General features: G+C 36.7%; 2 protein-coding genes across 2 annotated transcripts; both read right to left on the reverse strand.

Annotated features, from left to right (window-relative positions):
• Positions 1-3,526: 3,526 nt before the first annotated feature.
• LOC129514908 (olfactory receptor 1052-like) lies at positions 3,527-4,459 on the reverse strand. Its single transcript, XM_055333597.1, has one exon. The coding sequence runs from the start codon at positions 4,457-4,459 to the stop codon at positions 3,527-3,529; it is 933 nt and encodes a 310-aa protein (XP_055189572.1).
• Positions 4,460-20,742: 16,283 nt separating this feature from the next.
• LOC129514909 (olfactory receptor 5AS1) lies at positions 20,743-21,681 on the reverse strand. Its single transcript, XM_055333598.1, has one exon. The coding sequence runs from the start codon at positions 21,679-21,681 to the stop codon at positions 20,743-20,745; it is 939 nt and encodes a 312-aa protein (XP_055189573.1).
• Positions 21,682-21,950: the final 269 nt, after the last annotated feature.

The following is a 21,950-nucleotide window of genomic DNA, read 5'->3' on the forward strand; positions in this document are numbered from 1 at the left end:
CACTGAGTGTTGTATATATAAGCAACTGGAATATAAATAAAACTTTGGAGGAAGAAAGAATAAATAAATAAAACAAAGATCTATTCTTCCACTGTTATTTTTATTTTATTATTTGTATATCCCTATTAAGAAATGTTTGTCCATTTTGATGTCATGAAGATAGACTTATGTTTATCTCTAGAGACTCTATTTTTTTTGTCTTTCACACATTTACTTCTATGATCCATCTTAAATCAATCTTTGTATATGATGTGAGTTAAAGTTAAGGTTTATACCTCTTCCTACTATTTTTTACCCTTATTAAAAATAATTTCTAGTTCTTTATATGTGATTACATATTCACAGAAAATGAAGAAGATATTACTTTCCACCAGGGAAGGCTTCACTCTTTCTAAAAAGGCATAACGGATGATAGGTTAAATTAATTCAATTATTATTGGGGTTCGTTCTGGGCTGGATTAAAGTTATATCTCATTTTTTTCTGTCTTGTCCTTGTTTGGCTGTAGATTTCTCAAGATATTGATTAAGAAGTGAGCCTCTCTCTCCCTAGCTCTTAAACACTGTGGAAAATTCAGTTTTAACTCTTTGGTGGTGTGAACTTAGCCACCCTGCCCTATTCAGGCATATCATGGAGATATGGTGGGTTCAGTTCCAGAATATTGCAAGAAAGTGAATATTGCAATAAAGTGAGTTGAATGAGTTTTTTGGTTTCCCAGTGCATATAAAAGTTATGTTTATATTATGCTATAATCTATTAAGTGTGCAATAGCATTATGTCTAAAAATGTCAGTGTGCATACCTTAGTTTAAAAATACTTTACTTTTTTAAAGATTTTATTTACTTGAGAGACAGAGACAGAGATAGCAAGAGAGAACATGAGTGGAGAGAGAGGGAGAAGGAGAAGCAGGGAGCCCAATTTGGAACTCGGTCCCAGGATCCTGAGATCATGACCTGAAATGAAGGCAGATGCTCAACAGACTGAGCCACTCAGGTGCTCCTAAAATTACTTTATTACTACTACCAAACCCTAACCATCATCTGAGATTTCAGTGAGTCATCATCATTGATCATTGGTCATTGTAACAAATAGCTTAATAATGAAACAGTTTGAAATATTGCAAGAATTACCAAAATGTGATAAATATACAATGCAAGCAAATGCTGTTGGAGAAGTGGTGCTGATCGCCTTGCTTGATGCAGAGCTGCCATGAACTTTCAATTTGTAGAAAACACAGTAGCTGTGAAGTTAAATAATGTGAAGCATAGTAAAAGGAGATGTGCCTGCACATCTTCAAATTGTAGCCAATATCTTGAGGGGGCAGTCAGCCTTGTAATTGATTAAGGCCTCTATGTCTGCTGGGAACTTGTCAACCAAGCATGTAAAGACTGAGACAAAATTCACTCTCTTTCCAGATTCCATCTTAATCTGCAAAATCTGAATCATTTTGTACTCCAGAAAGAAAACTTTAACCTTTTTTGCCTGGCCTACAGCAAGACCAAAATCTAGCAAATGTTTTGGGCAAGAATTCCACATTACATTTGCTGCTAGCTCTTCCTTCTAGCAGGATTTAGTGTCTTCTAAGTACAGCTGGGGAGTGGGAGACTTCAATCTATGCCTGTACCCCAGAACCATGGCTTTCTTACACTCTCCACCTTCCATCTCATTCAATATCCTGTTGGGGGTTAAAGCAACTGTGTGTTTAAGCTCCTATATAATCCAGTTCATCTTGTTAGGCTGCATAACTGCCAAAAGGACTACTGTTTTCTTTTCCTCCAGAACAGTTACAGGGCACAGGAGCCCTTGCTTTTGACATACTACAACCTTTACTATTTGTTTTGTTTTGGACAATACCAAATGTTCCTCTGTGTTTTTCAGAAATTCTCCATTTATTTATTTATTTATTTATTTATTTATTTATTTATTTATTTATCTATCTATCTATTTATTTATTTATTTTAGAGGGTATGAGGCAGAAGGAGAGGGAATCTTAAGAGAATCTTAAGCAGGCTCCATGCTCAGCACAGAGCCCAACACAGGGCTCAATCTCATGACCCTGAGATCATGACTTGAGCCAAAGTCAAGAGTCAGATGCTTAACCAGCTGAGCCACCCAGGTGTCCCCAGAATTTCTCCATTTAAATCTGTCTATTCATCTATCTATCTATCATCATCTCTCTATGATCTACCATCTATCTAGTTTACTGTGTGTCTATACTTCTGTTTATTTGTTTATCTGGTTTTCAGGCCTCTTCAGACACAGAATATGGCTAATACCCTGAGAGGAAATGCAACTATGTGTGGTGAAACGTGCAAAATATCTGCCTTACCCTCTCCTGAGTCTTCTGAATCCTCTCCAGAGCCCTCCATGCAAGATGACGCTGCATTGTAAAGTGTGCCCTGAATCAGTGAGACTAAGTCTGCTCACATATCCAAGTTCACCCCTCTCTGAAACCTATACTACTACAACTCTCTTCTCTTCAATAGTTACTCACTTTACTCAACAGATAATGTGTTATCTTATCTTGCTTTTCTTGGTTTTTTTTGCATAGATGCTGTTTTGATCACAAGTTGTTCCATCCACAAGTAAAAGTGCATATTTTCCTAACTTTTTTATTTTGAAACATTTCAAACTTATAGTACAGATTCAAGAATAACACAGATTTTCAAGAATATTTAAATGATCTCTCTTGTGTTCCTTACCTACAGATACTAACTGTAATTGATTAATTGCTTTATCAGTCTCTCGATCCCTATTTTACTATATCTATGTATGTATGAGTGTGTATATACCCATTTCGTATACATATATTTCCTTAAAATAGTAATGACATAATATTATTTTATATTATGCATCACAAAGTCATGCTTCCCAAAAGTTTGAGATATAACATTAGGTAATACATTCATCTTCACACAATACTTTGCAAACTTATTTACCATATCTCTTCATTACTTGTTCCCCTAACAGCTTTTGCCCCATATATTATCTTAAATCTCTTTACTTTTGAATCTCACAGAGTAACTGGTACAAGTAAAAGGACTAAACAGAAGTGAGTTGAATGAATAAACTATAACTAATGACAGTTATTTTCTTCTATAGCTATTTTTCTAAGATACCATTAAGATACACAATTTAAACATAAAAATGGAGATATATGTCTTTACTTGGATGACAGCATTTTTGGAACAACAACAAAAAAAGGTCTGATCCAAGAAAATCATTCCAAGAAACTATTACATTTTTTTCTCTGAAATAAGAATGCCTTTGATAAATTATAAATTCCTATCGTTGGAGGGTTCTTTTCATTTGAATCAATGTCAGAGTCTTTTAAATACGTGGTGCATTCTTTCAGAGCTTAGCATCAGAATTTGTTTAAAAAATGTACTAGCTCTTGAGAGAATGAAAATGTTAAATCATAAGAACAGTGAATATGGTAAAATAGACTGAATTTACATTTTCATGTCAAACTCAACACTCATGTCTTCAAATTCATGAGACTACCTTGATTATAGTTTTGTTGGTGTTTTAAGTTCTCTTCCACCATATGGACCTCTTGGCTGCATCTTTTACATCCTTATTTCGTAGGCTATAAATCAATGGATTTAGCATGGGGATCACCAACGTATAAAACACAGCAGAGACCTTCTCCTGTTCCAGGGAATACTGAGAACTTGGCTGGATGTAACTAAAGGTCACAGACCCATAGAATAATGTCACAGCAGTCAGATGAGAGGCACAAGTAGAGAAGGCTTTGCGCCTCCCCTCAGCTGAGCGGATTCTCTGGATGGCCATGATAATGCACGTATAAGAGACCATAATTATAGTGAAAGTGAACATTGCAATGACCCCAGAGAATATTAAAAGCAGCATCTCATTGTTGTGGGCATCAGAACAAGAGAGTCTCAGAAGAGGGGGAATGTCACAGAAATAATGATTCACAATGTTAGGACCACAGAAGTCCAGTTTGAGCAAACCTATTGTATGTGTCAGTGAGTTAATGAGCCCACCCAAGTAAGATGCAAGGACCATCTGAATACAAACTCTTTGGGTCATTATGACCCTATACAACAAAGGATTAGCTATCGCCACATAGCGGTCATAAGCCATCATAGATAGGAGGATGCCTTCTGTGGTTACATATACTGCAAAAAAGAAACTCTGTAGAACACAACCAGAAAATGTGCTGGACTTGTGTTTCGATAGGAAATTGACCAACATCTTTGGAGCAAAGACAGTAGAGTAGCAGATATCACAAAAAGAAAGGTTGCTAAGGAAGAAGTACATAGGAGTATGAAGTTGGGCATTTAACCAGATCAACATAATCATGCCCCAGTTACCTGCCAGAGTGGTGAAGTAAATAAGGGTAAAAAGCAAAAAAAGAGGGATCTGCAAATTAGGGTTTTCTGTTAAACCTACCAGAAGGAATTCCTTCACCCCTGTATGGTTCCAACCTGCCATTCATTCAGGTTTATATAGGTTTTCAGTTGCAGAACAAGACAATATCACTCAGATGAAAAAGATACATGTATAATTTCCTCCATGATCCAGTATCCATAATAGTTTTGGGGCTTTTATGTTTATGCTGTAGTTGGTTGAAGAAAATAAATTGACTTTAGCAGTGGGCCATATGTATATTAGGCAACCCATCTATACTGACTCAAATTTTCAGAACTAGAAATTATTTTATTCCCTGTTTCTCAATTTCCACATCATAAATATTGAGAGGAGGAAACTCTTTTAGATCAACAAAGTATTAATTGATAAAATTGACAGTCAAACACAAATATTCCTCATATCAGACCTCTGATTCATTCTAAGACATACACAAGTTCTCTGCTTACATGGGCTACACACTCTGACTCCTTGTAATAAAAATTATCTCCTTATCCTCTAGCCAAACTGTTCCTACTTTTCAACAACTAGTTAACTCATGGTGCTGACTTTCATAATATGCAACCTCTTTCCTTTCTAAATCTCAAACATTAGAACTTTTTTATGTCTCACCTTTTGCTCAGATTCTGCAGTCAGAAGATCAATGACCATGTCCTCCATAAGAGCTGAACTGAGAAAAAGAGGTAGAACAATCTTTCTTTATCCAATATTGTTAAGGCCAATCAAAAAATAGCAGTACAATTTAATTTAAAAATCCTTCCCTTTTGCATCTTTGGATCACTTCACCTTAGCATCTTTCATTTTTTATCATCATTAAAACAAAACCCTACAAAAGCCAATGTTGGGAAGCAGAATGTGAGGATGAGGTACTGAAACTATATCGATCAGATATTTCTGCTTTCAAAATGGAGGCTATCACTTAGTTGCGCTTGTTTTTTGACATGATATAATATTTATGGTTTAATATTAACAAATTGTACTTTCCTTACATTCAGTGGGTGTTATTACTGCTTTATGTCAAGAAATGTTACATTTGCTAGAAATGAAGTAGTGAACAAGAAACATGTCATCCATTATTCGAGAAATCAACATGCATCTATATATATAGTATATCCCCTCCTAACAAGTGCTATGAAGAAAAGTAAAGAAGGGAGGTGAATAGAAAGAGATGTAGGTACTATATTATATAGCATATTGTAATCTGTATTTCCACTCTAACCAGTTACCAAAAATTGGTGGCTTAGACCAACAAACATGCATCTTAAGCAAGGCACTGTGTGAGGCATGAGCTCTTGAGGATTGTGCACCCATGGAATTTGATGTCTGCTGAGGTCAGGATAAGGATAAGCTTCCGAGCGATATTTCGCGTGTTGCTAAATCAAAAGCAAAACCTTCATTCTGTGAGTATAGTCTCATCCCTTATCAACTGAAGTTATAAACTAGATCCTATCTGTATTTCAGATCAGTGGACTTGGTAAGCATAGTGAATCCAGGTCCAACTGTATCAAGGCAAAGAAGGAATGATGTGTGGAAAGTACCAGCATTTTTTTTTTGTCAATACCAGATTGTAAAATGTAAAGTCACATTTTTAACCTGAATAAACTGAACTTAATACAAAAATAGAAACAAGAATAAAAAAAAATTGGAGGTGAAAAGCCATTTGTGTATGTTTCTTAGTGGTGATCTTTTTCTCCTGCAGGCTGTTTAGTGAAATGGGAACCTCTCATTCCCGGAGTGTAGTAGAATGAAGGCTTAGTTTCACTGGAGCTCAGCCCCTGATTTGCTGTAGATTTTGCCTGTTATAAGAAACTGTAAAAAGGAACCAATACAGCAGAGTTTGTATAATTTTGCCATTTATCATTTAGAGAAAGAGAAGGAAAAAAATGGATTTCCTCCCAGTTTGGCAGGCATAAGGCTTCACATAGTGCATGTAACAATGAACTGATGTGTGATACTGATGGGCATGTGTCAAGACCACAGCACAGAAAAACAGAAACTGTGTGCTGGAGTAAAGGGAGGAAGGAGAAACTGTGAGCTCAATAAGTACGTGTAAAGATTTCAAGCAACAGGGGATCCCTGGGTGGCTCAGCAGTTTAGCGCCTGCCTTCCACCAGGGTGTGATGCAGGAGTCCCGGGATGGAGTCCTGCATCGGGCTCCCTGCGTGGAGCCTGCTTCTCCCTCTGCCTTTCTCTCTCTCTCTCTCTCTCTTTCTCTCTCTCTCTCTGTGTCTATCATGAATAAATGAATAAAATCTTAAAAAAAAAGATTTCTAGCAACAACTTTGTCGGCTGAACTCATAATAAAAAAACTATAAATAGAGAAAAGTGTTACCAAAGATTTAAATATGATTTGCTCACATGCTGTTAGAATTATAACTAGAACAGAGATTTATTTTGTCATTAATGCAGGGCTTTTCCCATCACTCAGTGTTGTCCTCCTGATAAAATGAGAGGCTACTTTAAAATACTAGCAGTAGGAGTGTTCTGAACATAGTGTTCTAAAACACTGAAAACATTTTATAACCAATGTCATGATCAGATTTCACTACCTTTCAGAATAATATCTTGAAATGGTAGGACAAAATAAGGACACTTTTTGTTTAAAAACATATGTTTGTTTAAAAACATTTTCTTTCTCTGAGGTTTTTCATTTATGACTCCAAAGGGACATTAGAAAATATATAATCATCAGAGACACCGTGATAGGCATATCGGTGAGAGAAATCGCAAAGTTGAAAGCATTTTTCATTATGATAAGACAAGGAATCCAGCCAAATGCCTATCAGATGAGTTAATGATTCTTAAAATAATGGGGTTTCCATACAATGGGTGCATTGTTGTTAATTTAAATGAAAAAATCTCACTATTTGCTTTTATGGAGCTTTACTGACAAAGCATTATTTTTATGCATTTATAAATAAATTTGTTATAAAATATTGCACGTAAATATTACTTCTTTTACTGTTCATGTTATTAAATATATACAAATAAATATAGAACTGATGAAATATGATATGAAATATTATTAGATGTTTAAATTCACATTTCTATAACTTCATAAATATATACATGTCCTTATAATTTGAAATGAACATATACTGAATGATTTATGACTAAAAATTGCTTATAAGACAAAGGAAGCAAAAATTGGATGACACACAAAAAATAAAAAATAATAATCACAAATAGAGATGTAAAAAATTTACCAGCAACAACCTTGTCATACCGAGAGACCCCCCAGATTATAGCTTGGATAGCCTGATTTAAAAACAATACATACAAACTCAAGGAAAATAGAAACTAATTATTAAAATATTATTGGAATTATAAAATAAAATCATATCTAAAATATTTCTAAAATATTGTATAGATATGAAAGAAATGGTTTTCCTTGTGATATAGTTAAAATACATTATAATTCTTAGATATTCTATCTTAAAGAATTTTTTATAATTGGACAAGTAGCCTTAAGTTACTATATAAATCAAATATTAAATACTGTAAGCACACATGCATACACGAAAATATTGAAAATACTGCCCTTTTTCCCATAAAATGAGAAACTTTGAAACCTTTGAAATATAAATAACCCACAAGTTAGGACATTGTTTTCTGGCTCTTTGGGAACAATACTGAAATCAAACAGCTGTTAACATATTCTTCTAGTGTGAGGAGATAGGAAATATTAAAGGTTTTAAATAAACCTACATTACCACTTCTTAAATATATTCACAACAAAACGAAGTCCAGAGTTAGAATATCTAGTGAAGAAGACCAGGTTTTCATGATTCTTAAAAGACTAAATGCTGAGAGTAGAGATTTTTTAATGTTTGGTTATTTTCTTTTGGGGACACGAACTGTAGCTCATGTGTAGATGTGAATCTCAGATGTCCACAGTTTGGATCGTTAGCATTCTTTCTGGTCTCTGGAGGTCGGAGCTAATCATGCCCCTGCAGCTCTCTTCAAACACCATTCACTAGGTGTCTCTGCTTTCGCTTTGATAAAATGCACTCCCTTTTATAAATAAAACATTCACACATCTTGGGGTAAAGGCACAAAATAGAGACTAAATGCAATGCAGGAACAATAGAAATGTGTTCCAATTACATATATGCTACTCAGACAAATGTTCAAATGTTCTAATGATGAAACAGTTGAGGTTGTCTTTTATTCCTGTGAAATGGGGATATTCACACGTGTTATATCAACCTCATTGGTTCATTATGAAATTGATATAAATTAATACATGACATCATACTTTCCAAACTTTAACAGTAATTTACATTAAATTTTTCTGAGATTTTACACACATACACATACACATAGAAGTAACTGAATTGTATACTCTCTTTTTGGTTTATTTATGTAAAAATACATGCTTTTCTTTTTTTCTAATAATTCAACAGATATCACAGAGCTGTGGATTATGTCTTATATTCTTTTGTAGTTTCCATGTTCCCAAGGTGGTAGTAGACACATGAGAAACTGTGGAGATTTTACATATATCTCACATAGCTTTATTAGCTTTTTGCATAATTTTATATTGGCTCTTTTTAATCATACAAATAATATATTTATTATTGTGTGTTTGGGAGAGGATGGCAGATGATTTTGTTAAGATGTGTTGTTAATTTTAACATGAAAGCAGAGTAAGTTACAATATATGAAAATAAAATAGTGAAATCATGTCAATCCAAATATTGTACAAAAATAAAAAAAATTACATGCAGTTGTGAAAATTCCAATGACAACATTAGATTGTCTTTAGATACAAATTAGAAGATATTGCCATGTAATAAGAGAAAAGATTTTCAGAAACCAACAAAACAGTAAATGAAGGAATGGAGTTAGCTACATAATGAAACTGGATTGCAAATTAGAAGTAGGGAAAAAAAGGAATATGGTTAAATATAGTCAAATTAATGGCACATGCTCTAGCACCAACTGGATCACAGTTTGTGAAGTTGTTGCTACAATAACTCAAACAAGGGATCAGTGTCAATGACAAGAAGACAAGCTTATATGCTGGCCAAAAATATCTTGGCCGATATACAACCTAAGTTTTCTGAAATGGAATCTGATTTTCTTGAGATGGGTTACTTGCATCAAAAATGGAGAAGTATTTTGGATCCTGGGAAGGTTAGATTTATTATAGAAATGATAAAATTAAATTCATAAAACAGAGTTTAAGAGAACTTGTTATATTATATTATCAGAATGATCATATTTGTGAACCAAATTCAAATACATAATCAGAAACTGACTTAGAACTGGTTTTTGTGTTGAAAATTGAAGAGAATGTTAATATGGTTTTATTATTTTTTAAAATATTTTTTATTTATTTATTCATGAGAGATGCAGAGAAAGAGGCAGAGACATGGGCAGAGAGAGAAGCAAGATCCCCGTGGGGACCGTGATGCAGGCTCCATTCCAGGACCTTGGGTCACGACCTGAGCCAAAGGCAGATGCTCAACCACTGAGCTGCCCAGGTATCCCAGTATGATTTTAAACATTATAAAAATAATACGACAATTTGGAATTCACCATATTTATATATTCATTATTAAAATATAAAGCATTTATATTCCTGTGTTGATTTCATTTGTTAACCTAATAATCTTAAGGAAATAAAAAGAAATCTATAAATTCAATTTAAAATATAAAGAGTTTAATTAAATAAGATTACAGATTGTAGCAACTTTTAAGAGCCCTTAGAAAAGTGATTGTTAAAAAAAAAGAAAGAAAAGTGATTGTTGTAATTTACTAGTTATACAATTAGACCACCCTGTTTCACAATGGAATCAAAATGTAAGGAAAAAAGATGATTTTTATACTTATTACAGCAAAATATTGCTTATTAAATAAAAAAGCCTCGGTGTCCATGGAAAGATGAATGGATAAAGAAGATGTGGTCTATGTATACACTGGAATATTACTCAACCATTAGAAACGACAAATACCCACCATTTGCTTCATCGTGGGGGGACCTGGAGGGTATTATGCTGAGTGAAATAAGTCATTCAGAAAAAGACAAACAGTATATGGTCTCATTCATTTGGGTAATATAAAAATTAGCAAAAGGTAATAAAGGGGAAAGGAGAGAAAATGAGTGAAAGTATCAGTGAGGGTGACAAAACATGAGAGACTCCTAACTCTGGGAAATGAACAAGGGGTAGTGGAAGGGGAAGTGGGCAGGGGGTTGGGGTGACTGGGTGATGGGCCATGAGGGGGCACTTGGCGGGAGGAGCACTGGGTGTTATGCTAAATGTTGACAATTTGAACTCCAGTAAAAAAAATTAAAATAAAATTAGAAAAAATGAAAAAAATAAAACAGAAAATTAATAGTACAGTCTTTTTTTTAATTTTCAGGTTTATTTTTTTTAATTTACTTATGATAGTCACAGAGAGAGAGAGAGGCAGAGACACAGGCGGAGGGAGAAGCAGGCTCCATGCACCGGGAGCCCGATGTGGGATTTGATCCCGGGTCTCCAGGATCGCGCCCTGGGCCAAAGGCAGGCGCCAAACCGCTGCGCCACCCAGGGATCCCAATAGTACAGTCTTTTTGCATGTAAAAGTGGTTCTTGAAGCTAACAAATAACTCACATTTCAAGAATTAGATGGGGAATAATTTGCTCAATATTTCAAAAACAAAAAATCACTATTCACATTAGTTAATTTCCAGCTTTTTAGATAAGTGATATTTGAAGTCTGATACATTGATAACTTATCAGTATATTAATTGCTAATTACACACTGAAAACTTCATTATATTCAGATTCTTACGTATCGTGAAACTCTGGTGACATTGGATTAAAAAAAATACCTTTCTATATGTACCAATGAAATCCGGTAGTAAACAACAAAGAAAGGAGGAAAGAGAGGGAAGAAGGAAGGGAAGGAAGAAAGGATGGAGGGAGGAAGGGAGGGAGGGAGGAAGAGGTGGAGAGATAGTGCTAGGAGAGGAGGAGAGAGAATATCCATATGACTTTAAATATAAATTGTAAAACAATAGACAGCCTAGGACAGACATTAGGATTTCCATCATTATTTTAAAAGCTTTTATAATTTCACTTTCATAGTGCAAAGTTCAATCAAATAAAGAATTGATCTGTTACCAGGGTAAGAATTGGAAATTGAAAATTTTAAGAAGAATTGTTAGAATCCCATTCTTAGAATATACTAGTATATTCTATACTTAGAATATACTTAGAATATACCCCTAGACATATGTCTGGCAAACACTACAATTTATCCCCTTTCACATTCAACATCACAGACTTTCTTTAACCTTATTTTATAGATTTAGGTCAGATTTTATGTCAATGTACAAGCCTTTTTATCAGAGAATCCCATAGTCAAAATCTTTCTATGTCTTTCTCTAGCAGTGCCTAACAGAATGCCTGGTATATTGAATTGTACAATAACCGTTAGTGGGAAAACTGAATATATTTTATATTATTCTATTTACCATCTTTACAGTTTGGGGTAGAAATAAATAATATTTGTAAAAATTATAAAATATCAAGGGATTGATTAAGATATTTGTGCATGTGTGAATAACTAAAGATGCCAGATATAAATGAATAACTGAGTTGCATTCCAGAATAATCAATAAAACCTTGCACTACAAGCAGAATAATCAACAACAGCCAATCCTCTATAAATGCCAGCACTCATACTGATCATAGTGGCTGACATAAAATCTGTGAAAATATATTCACTAGTGAAATGGGAAGCAAGGCTTGTTAATATAAAAAGCTAACACAGACGGGCTATTCCTAAAAAATGATAGATAAGAATTAACTTATTCAAGAGTGGTTCCTTACAGGTTGTCCTCTTGCAAAGTTGCATGGAAATCAGGTACAGATCAATATGAAGACAGTAAAGGAAGATGCTGAGGTGAAGAAGCAGTGAAGCCACATGTTATAAAGCTTCAACATCAGCAATTGGACTCCATCCCCCTGATTAAACCAGGAAAGATGGTGTTTCCTTAACTATGAAGCCTGAGCTAACAGATTAGACTTCAGCCCAACGTCTTGTATTTGCACTTATGATGTTTGGACCAGAGGTTCTTGATCCTCATCAAGTCATGGGAAGGGTTGATGCTTTGCAGCATATGAATGTTGAGGCGACATCTTTGGGTGGCTGTTATTCAGCTTACCACACCCATCCAGATGAAAACAGTTCCTCTGGTCACTGGAAAAAAACTTCCAAGTACAGTTGCCTAGTTTTACACTGTAGCCACAGATTTTAGCCTTGTTATATATTTGTTTTCATGATGGAGATATCAACTCTGGGTTGGTTGATTCATATGACACCTTATATACTGGAAAATTTGTCCTGAAAAGGCTAATCTTTCTGTATGGATAAATGTCTACCCCTGTCAGCCACATGTGAACATGGCCTGCACCCTGGGGCTTGTCACTTAACCAACCTCATTTTTCCATATGTCTTCCATGACCTACAATTCAATCATACTTTGGCTTGGATATTAAGGAGCAGTGATTCTCAGATATCTGAGAAGTATAAAAGATCTAACTACTCCTTAAATGGTGGTCTTTCTATCTAATGAAGGTAAGTGAGCTGACAAAATCAATTCAAGTCTACCAGTCAGGCTATGCCAAATGATCAAGAGGACCACCCAATCTGGGGGACAAGTGAATTAGACCAGAATGTTTGGCTTGACAAATAAGCAGCCAAGAACATATATGCATCCTGGTTCATGACTTGTATTACATATAGATCAATATCAGCAGACTTCTAAATTGGGGGAAAAAAACTAGATGATCATCTAAAGTGTACCATCACTGTCTTTGGATATCCCCTCTTGGAGGAGTCTTAGATGGTGGGCTCCTGGTTTAGTAAAAGGCTTCAGGTGTCACCACATTTTTGTTTGTTATGTTCACAGTCCTAAATGTACATATTTGCTCCTGCAGTAATGTCAGGGATTCTGTCAACAACCCTTTTTAGTGGAAATGGAAAGGATCACTGACGTAACAAGGTAGAAATCATGGAAGCCACCATTTTGGATAGGAAAGAAAGAATTGGGGTTAAGCTAATTTGTTCCAAACTAATTCTTTACTGGCTACCCACTTGTATGCCTCTATGAAAAATATATAGGGTTGAGAAATTAAGGAAATCAACTATGATGCAATGCTGTGGTGGATTAAAGATGGATGGTGGATTCATTGACACACCACCCCTTGAATCTAGGGTCACCTTCATGACTTACTTCTCAATAGAAGACAAAAGGTGTGATGTTCTGGGAGTTCTGAGGCTAGGACATGAGAAACTAGAATATCTGCCTTAATTTTTTTTTTGTAACACTTGCTCTTGAGTTATCCTGAGGCCATCTTATTGAAGAGAACACTTGGAGAGACTAAAGGAGAATCCATAAGACTGCACAAAAAAGAAATGGGCTGTCAACCTCCAGCTATTCCAGTCCCAGCTATTTGAGTGACCCCAAATGAGACACCAGATACTGGGGAACAGGAAGATGACCCCTGTCTAACCCTTCCCACATGGTAAAGTCCTGAGCAAAATGAATCGTCGTTTTTTAGCCACCAAGTTTTGTAGCAGAGCAATATTCACCAGAACAAATGCTGAGGTGGCAACTCAGGTCACATAATCTGGCATTATTTTTACAGTCCACCTGAAAGTTTTGGATTCCAGCTCTTGCTCACCCAGACATGTGGAGGTGCCCCTTTGTGGTAATGCCAGGATTTCATCTTCTTTCATGGTCTCAGTTGTAAAGCTTGTTTTTCAGCCTCGAAATCAAGCTTTAAAAGAAGCTGGTGCTCTCCCAACTAGTGAATTTTGAGTTTGTGGAAAAGCGCTAAAGCAGGGTTTGACCATGACATATGGCTATTAGACCCTATCCTCTGAGAAGAAGAAGGAGGGATGGTTGTTCCCCTAAGAATAAACGTTAAAAGCTGCATATCCTGCTTCTCAATAATGATGACTGATCCAGCCAGATTATCATACATTATCTCAGAATGGGTTAAACACTGATGAGAACAGTATTCTTGATGTTGTTTCCATCTTTGAGGAGGGATGACACCAGGAGGTGGTGCCAGGAAATTTTTCTTTAGTTTGCTCAAGAACACCTAAAACAAAAATGATAATTATGTGGTGCATAAGATCCTTTACCATCTTATAGGGGGAAAATTGTGTGTTATGATAAAATCTTGGTTTTTATAAACAATGATAACTATGTTTATATAACAAGGCAATGGGCCATATACATACTTAATTAGAATGAACAACAACATATCAATCATAAATTATGGCATGTCCTTACCATAGTTAGCAGCTGACTAAGAGAAAGTATGGATTCTCAATTAATACCCTTGGTCTGTATCAACTTGGTAAATATCTCATGTGTTTCAAGAAAATATTTTTTAAGAAAATATTTTATATTTATTTCTGAGAAAAAAATTACTTATGAATGTATTCTTTTGAAGATATCTTTTAAATATGACTGATGGATTTTTTGCTTCATGTCCCTAGGGAAAAAATGGCATTTTTCAACTCCTGCCATGAAATTCACTTGTCCCTGACCTCCAATGCTCAATGTAAGGATAATAAAGATGTAGAATTGTCACATAGACTTATTTCTGACATGAATAGAGAGATCTGCATTAAAATGCAGATATTATTATGGAGGGAACATCATTTTAGTATTTTAAGTTTGTATATTGCATTGATTTCTTGTAATATAATGAAACATAATATAGCTTCTATGGGAACATTCTTTCTCACCATAGGCAGAAGCAGAAAAATAAATGTCATAAGCCGTAATGACCACACATACCATACTTTATTATAATTTTTTCTCAACTGTAGCCTACTTCTTAATGCATATTCACCAACTTTAAATTTATATGCATACTTTACTAAAAGTATGTAAATTTCTCTGTTTATGCATATTATCAAAGTAGATCTTAGAAATAAATCAAAATTGGGGAAATAATGCAGAACAAAACAAAATCACACCTGAGAGTTTCTTACCAGAATTATTTTTCTGATATATTCAGTCAGTAACCTCATGCTAATGGGTTTCACTTGGTTTCCGGACAAATATATAGTCTTGAGTAAGCTCAGTGGTTCTCACTCAGGGGTAATTTTGTCTCCAGAGAGACATTGGCAATGTTTGGATACATTCGGTTGTCCTGGATAGGAAGGATGCTACTGGCATCTAGTGACTAGCGACCAAGGATGCTGCTAAATATCCTAAACTGTACAGAGTAGGCTTCTCTTACTCCCCAATAAAGAAATATTGGCCCAAAATGTTAATAGTGCTGCTTTTAGGAACTCTGAATTAGATATATTCTTAACATTTTTATAGTTTACAAATACACTGCAGTTAAAACATGGGCAGAAGACATGAATTGACAGTTTTCCAAAGAAGATACACAAATGGCCTACAGACACATGAAAAGATGTTGAACATCCCTGGTCATCAAGGAAATACAAATCAAAACGACAATGAGACATCACCTGATACTGTCAGAATATCTAAAATCAACAATACAAGTATCAACGGGTGCTGATAGGGATGTAGAGAAAGTAAAGTCATCTTACACTATTGTTGAAAGTGCAAACTAGAGCAGCCACTTTGGAAAACAGTATGGAGTTTTCTCAAAAAGTCAAAAATATGAGATATTACCATTTGCAACAACATGGATGGAGATAGAGACTATTATGCTAAGTGAAATAAGTCAGTGAGAGAAAGGCAAGTATGATATGATTTCACTTGTATGTAGAATTTACAAAACAAAACAATGGACATCTGGGTGGCAGTGGTTGAGCATCTGCCTTCAGAGCAGGTGGTGATCTGGGGGTCCTGGGATCGAGTTCTGCATCAGCCTCCCACAGGGAGCCAGCTTCTCCCTCTGCCTATGTCTCTGCCTCTCTCTTTGTGTCTCTCATGAATAAATAAATAAAATCTTAAAAAAAGAAATGCCTAGTCTCTTCTGGGAATCAAAACTTTGCTGATTCTTAAAATCAAATAGTAATATAATATTAGAAAATAATAAAAAATTATATACCATTACATTGTAATTGGCAGTACAAGCTTTACATATACTCTAGGAGATTGATATATATTTGATCATCTAATTCTCAAATCCTATTAGTGGCTTTACATATATTAGTTCACTTAATCCTCAAAACAACTCATATCAATGGGCAATATCTTATTGTTGTCTTATCTCCATTTATAGGCTTACATCTTGTATAAATTAATCCAGTCATTCATATTTTCATGTTTACTAGAAAATACACAATAAAATACATAATTTATTCCTTCAACTTTGTCCAGATTAAAAAAAAAAGGAAATGGAGAGTGAAGGATCGAAATCAACTACAGAGAGGAGGGGCAAGATGGCGGAAGAGCAGGGTCCCCAAATCACCTGTCCCCACCAAATTACCTAGATAACCTTCAAATCATCCTGAAAATCTACGAATTCGGCCTGAGATGTAAAGAGAGACCAGCTGGAATGCTACAGTGAGAAGAGTTCGCGCTTCTATCAAGGCAGGAAGACGGGGAAAAAGAAATAAAGGAACAAAAGGCCTCCGAGGGGGAGGGGCCCCGCGAGGAGCCGGGCTGAGGCCGGGGCGAGTGTCCCCAGGACAGGAGAGCCCCGTCCCGGAGAAGCAGGAGCTGCACCAACCTTCCCGGGCGGAAAGGGGCTCGCAGGGAGTTGGAGCAGGACCCAGGAGGGCGGGGATGCCCTCGGGCTCCCGGGGACACTAACAGACACCTGCGCCCCAGGAGAGTGCGCCGAGCTCCCTAAGGGCTGCAGCGCGCACGGCGGGGCCGGAGCAGCTCGGAGGGGCTCGGGCGGCGGCTCCGCGGAGGGGGCTGCGGGGCGGGAGCGCGAATCCAACAGCGCAGGCCCCGGAGCACAGGGCGCCGGGACACAGCCCAGGATCCGGCCTCCCCCGGGACAGGCAGAGGCCGGGAGGACCCAGGACAGCAAGGACGCTCCTGCCCCGAGCTGAGCAGATCAGCGGCCCCGCCCCGGAGCCTCCAGGCCCTGCGGACGGAGAGTTCCGAGTTACTGTGGAAGCTGATCCAGGGCTCCAGAGCTGCCATAGCAACTGCGGCTGATCCTCCTGGGGCCCCACGGGGTAAACAACCCCCGCTGAGCCCTGCAGCAGGCAGGGGCAGAGCAGCTCCCCCAAGTGCTAACACCTGAAAATCAGCACAGCAGGCCCCTCCCCCAGAAGACCAGCTGGACGGACCAGTGATACTCCCCCGTGTTCCAATACAACTTGTTTTTGGCCACTCTGCACTGAGCAAAATGACGAGAAGGAAAACCTCACCTCAAAAGAAAGAATCAGAAACAGCCCTCTCTCCCACAGAGTTACAAAATCTGGATTACACTTCAATGTCAGAAAGCCAATTCAGAAGCACTATTATACAGCTACTGGTGGCTCTAGAAAAAAGCATTAAGGACTCACGAGACTTCATGACTGCAGAATTTAGATCCAATCAGGCAGAAATTAAAAATCAATTGAATGAGATGCAATCCAAACTAGAAGTCCTAACGACGAGGGTTAACGAGGTGGAAGAACGAGTGAGTGACATAGAAGACAAGTTAATGGCAAAGAGGGAAACTGAGGAAAAAAGAGATAAACAATTGAAGGACCATGAAGACAGATTAAGGGAAATAAACGACAGCCTGAGGAAGAAAAACCTACGTTTAATTGGGGTTCCTGAGGGCGCCAAAAGGGACAGAGGGCCAGAATATGTATTTGAACAAATCCTAGCTGAAAACTTTCCCAATCTGGGAAGGGAAACAGGCATTCAGATCCAGGAAATAGAGAGATCCCCCCTAAAATCAATAAAAACCGTTCAACACCTCGACATCTAATAGTGAAGCTTGCAAATTCCAAAGATAAAGAGAAGATCCTTAAAGCAGCAAGAGACAAGAAGTCCCTGACTTTCATGGGGAGGAATATTAGGGTAACAGCAGACCTCTCCACAGAGACGTGGCAGGCCAGAAAGGGCTGGCAGGATATATTCAGGGTCCTAAATGAGAAGAACATGCAACCAAGAATACTTTATCCAGCAAGGCTCTCATTCAAAATGGAAGGAGAGATAAAGAGCTTCCAAGACAGGCAGGAACTGAAAGAATATGTGACCTCCAAACCAGCTCTGCAAGAAATTTTAAGGGGAACTCTTAAAATTCCCCTTTAAGAAGAAGTTCAGTGGAACAATCCACAAAAACAAGGACTGAATAGATATCATGATGACACTAAACTCATATCTGTCAATAGTAACTCTGAACGTGAACGGGCTTAATGACCCCATCAAAAGGCGCAGGGTTTCAGACTGGATAAAAAAACAGGACCCATCTATTTGCTGTCTACAAGAGACTCATTTTAGACAGAAGGACACCTACAACCTGAAAATAAAAGGTTGGAGAACCATTTACCATTCAAATGGTTCTCAAAATATACCCTAAAAACTATAGAACACTTCTGAAAGAAATTGAGGAAGACACAAAGAGATGGAAAAATATTCCATGTTCATGGATTGGCAGAATTAATATTGTGAAAATGTCAATGTTTCCCAGGGCAATTTACACGTCCATTTCAATCCCTATCAAAATACCATGGACTTTCTTCAGAGACTTAGAACAAATTATTTTAAGATTTGTGTGGAATCAGAAAAGACCCCGAACAGCCAGGGGAATTTTAAAAAAGAAAACCATATCTGGGGGCATCACAATGCCAGATTTCAGGTTGTACTATAAAGCTGTGGTCATCAAGACAGTGTGGTACTGGCACAAAAACAGACACATAGATCAATGGAACAGAAGAGAGAACCCAGAAGTGGACCCTGAACTTTATGGTCAACTAATATTCGATAAAGGAGGAAAGACGATCCACTGGAAGAAAGACAGTCTCTTCAATAAATGGTGCTGGGAAAATTGGACATCCACATGCAGAAGAATGAAACTGGACCACTCTCTTGCACCATACACAAAGATAAACTCAAAATGGATGAAAGATCTAAATGTGAGACAAGATTCCATCAAAATCCTAGAGGAGAACTCAGGCAACACCCTTTTTGAACTTGGCCACAGTAACCGGAGAAGGACAAACAGTGTATGTTCTCATTCATTTGGGGAATATGAATAATAGTGAAAGGGAATATAAGGGAAGGGAGAAGAAATGTGTGAGAAATATCAGAAAGGGAGACAGAACATAAAGACTTCTAACTCTGGGAAATGAACTAGGGGTGGTGGAGGGGGAGGAGGGCGGGGAGTGGGGGTGAATGGGTGACGGGCACTGAGGGGGACACTTGACGGGATGAGCACTGGGTGTTATTCTGTATGTTGGTAAATTGAACACCAATAAAAATTAATTTATAAAAAAAAAGAAATCAACTACAGAAAATGTTTGATAATTCAATCACCAAAAGCGATCCCAGAGAAAGAAGTGTTTATACTTCAATTGATGTGTATTGTCAATTTACAGAATAAAATTATCAGAGCAATTGTTCACCCTCTTCCTGAAGTTAGGGACTCAAAGATTAATTCAGTAACATATGGGCAAATAATTAGCAATGTATACAGTTTATATACTTGATGATCTTCACAAATATGTTTGATTTTCACATAAACCCACTATGAATGGAACAGGATCTCTTACACTAATCAGCCCAAAGGAAAGTAGTGTGTTATAACTTCACTCTGTTCTAGTATTAAAGACTATTGCTATGTGACTTCTATCTAATTTCCTAAGAGCCAGTGAAACCACCATCATTTATCGTAAGTGATATCAAATGTCCCTAATGATAAATGTTCTGCAAGTGCAGAACCTAGACTCACTTTCCCAGACATGGAAAGCTACATTTACTCATTCATCTTTCCATCTATCTACTTATTCCATTTATTCACCCATTAAATACACATATAATGAGAATATGCCATATGTCCAGTATTATATAGAAGTTGGAATAATAAACCAAGATATATATCCCCTGCTGCCAATGAGCTTCTATTATAGGTAAGTTGACAGACAATTCAACATATACCTTTAATATAACACAATAAAGAATATAATGAATCAGTGCACAAAACATTTTGTGGACATTAATTAGAAAGCAATTATTATTATCTATTTATGTCAAGTGTATTTCATGGAATAGAATAATTTTGGAGAGCACATTTCTACATGAGAAGATGAGTATTTTAAAGTATTGAGGATAAAAAGTTATTTTTATTCCTAAAAAGTGATAAATTTCAAATAGTTGGCATACAAGGTATTCATGGCATGTGATATTAGAAGAACAGGCTATACCTGGAATATTCGTAAGTGATTTAAATTTTCATTCATTTAAAAGTCCAGTTTCTTTCTAATAGCTTTTTTAGGGCATTCTTTACATCCTTGTTTCTAAAGCTGTAGATTATTGGGTTAAACATGGGGAAGACAACAGTATAAAACACTGCAACTACCTTGTCAGTGTCTAGGGAATAGCTGGTGGTGGGACGTAAGTATGTAAACAAGAGTGTTCCATAGAATAATGTGACTGCTATAAAATGGGAACTACAAGTGGAGAATGTTTTGCTTCTGCCCCCTGAGGACTTAATGCTCAAAACCGTGAGGAGAATACAGAAGTAAGAGATAAATATGACCACAAAAGTGCTGGTCTGAATGAAGCCACACAAGGCAAAGAGCAAAAGCTCGTTGATATAGGTATCTGCACATGATAAAGCCAGGAGAGGTGGGATATCACAGAAAAAATGATTAACAATATTGGAGCCACAAAATGGCAGCCTGAATGTGAGGCACACATGTACCATAGATGTCATACTTCCGCTGAAGTATGCCAACACAATGGAGCAAATACAGACTCTCCTAGACATAAATGTAGAATAGAGCAATGGGTTGCAGATGGCTGCATAGCGGTCATAAGCCATTGCTGCCAGAATAAGACACTCAGCATCAGCAAAACAACCAAAGAAAAACATTTGTAGCGCACAGCCATAGGGAGAGATGCTTTTCCTGGATGCTAAGAAATTTACCAGCATTTTAGGTGCGATTGCTGTAGAATAGCAGATGTCTAAGAAAGACAAGTTGCTGAGGAAATAATACATAGGAGTTTGAAGGCTTGAACTGATATTAACTAGGATTATTAAACTCATATTTCCTACCATAGTTAGTGTATAGACTATGAGAAATACCAAGAATAGTGTGACTCTGAGAGGTAGATAATCTGTGAATCCAACAAGAAGAAACTCAGTTGGCATGGTATAATTGCTCTCCCACATCTTGGTTTTCTTGTTTTCCTTGTCCCAAATAGATGGCATCAGAATACGTGAGTTGACTTGAGTGATGTATGAAGCAAGAATATCTTTATTCTCCCTTTAAGGAAGCAAATAGAAGGATAACAAAATCACAGTTATCACATGTTCTGGGATCTATTTGGTTTGCTTTCATTTTTTTGTCATTTTCTTTGAAAGAGATAATTAAAAATCTTCATTGATACTTCAGAGTTGGTGTTTTGAGATGCAGCAACTCTTCGAAAGCTGTACACATT

Source organism: Nyctereutes procyonoides, unplaced genomic scaffold (assembly GCF_905146905.1).
Source record: "Nyctereutes procyonoides isolate TBG_1078 unplaced genomic scaffold, NYPRO_anot_genome, whole genome shotgun sequence".
Lineage (NCBI taxonomy): Eukaryota > Metazoa > Chordata > Mammalia > Carnivora > Canidae > Nyctereutes > Nyctereutes procyonoides.

What these genes read in the sequence shown, in the direction of transcription:
- LOC129514908 (XM_055333597.1), bottom strand. Translation starts at nt 4,459, where the DNA reads ATGGCAGGTTGGAACCATACAGGGGTGAAGGAATTCCTTCTGGTAGGT.
- LOC129514909 (XM_055333598.1), bottom strand. Translation starts at nt 21,681, where the DNA reads ATGTGGGAGAGCAATTATACCATGCCAACTGAGTTTCTTCTTGTTGGA.